General features: G+C 45.4%; 1 protein-coding gene across 2 annotated transcripts in view; it reads left to right on the top strand.

The window, feature by feature from the left end:
• Positions 1-205: 205 nt before the first annotated feature.
• The window catches only part of LOC147607401 (Tetratricopeptide repeat (TPR)-like superfamily protein), a 3723-nt gene continuing 3140 nt past the window's right edge, over positions 206-788 (top strand). The window contains exons 1-2 of one of the 2 annotated variants that reach the window (XM_086790299.1): positions 206-377; positions 580-711. In XM_086790299.1, the coding sequence (XP_086646425.1) occupies positions 243-377; positions 580-711 (267 nt within the window). In that variant the 5' untranslated portion in view covers positions 206-242. The remainder of the gene's footprint in view (positions 378-579; positions 712-788) is intronic. The other variant, XM_086790298.1, reaches the window with a different exon arrangement.

The following is a 788-nucleotide window of genomic DNA, read 5'->3' as shown; positions in this document are numbered from 1 at the left end:
TATTGCTAAGCAACAGAAAAAGTATGCTAGGAAAGTTGTTAGGCGACATGTCGGAAGATACTACATTTTACCGACACTTTACATGGGCCAGGGCCCTCTTAAGCTTGTAGTGTATGCATATGCTTATCCTTCCAACATTACAAGGTTTGCCCGGCCAAGGTGGCACACAATGTGAAAACTCCCTTGAGGAGGCCAATCCATGGTAGGTATGTAGAAGTGGATAATGCACATTTGTTGTTAACATGGTAGCCATGGCGTCTCTGGCTCTTGGAAGTATGAACGTGTGTTCTGCGGGGTATTTTCGTCCACCAATCCCGCGATCTCCTACTGTGCGATCGGCAAATCAGGATCCAACGCAACACAGGAGCTCAAATCAAGTATGTCTGCATTCTGTTGGATTCAAAATGTGGAGAGAGAGAGAGAGAGAGAGAGAGAGAGAGAGAGAGGCAAACACTTGCAATAAGCAGAAACGCTACATGTAGAATCAACCCTGGTTATCTGAAACCCTTCTCCTACGTGCTTGTAGATAGCATAATTCCCCATGCAAATCAAACCCTAATGCGTATTTGGGAAATGCAGGGTCATGATTCCAGGCTCCTGCTGCCTCAGTTAAGCTTGGAAAAAGTAGTGGCACAAAACTTGGGGCGGGTGGCTTTGACTGCAGCAGTTGCTGCCACACTCATGTTCACAGACTCGGCCCTCGCTTTCAAGGTAGGTAAGCATGTGTGTATGTTTGTATTTATGTATGTATGTTTTTGTATCTGTGTCCATGTAAGCTTGTATGTATG

Source organism: Cibotium barometz, chromosome 55 (assembly GCF_041138505.1).
Source record: "Cibotium barometz isolate CiBa-2024 chromosome 55, ASM4113850v1, whole genome shotgun sequence".
Classification (NCBI taxonomy): Eukaryota; Viridiplantae; Streptophyta; class Polypodiopsida; order Cyatheales; family Cibotiaceae; genus Cibotium; species Cibotium barometz.
The sequence above is the reverse complement of the archived record's forward strand: the minus strand, read 5'-3'. Positions and strand labels throughout refer to the sequence as shown.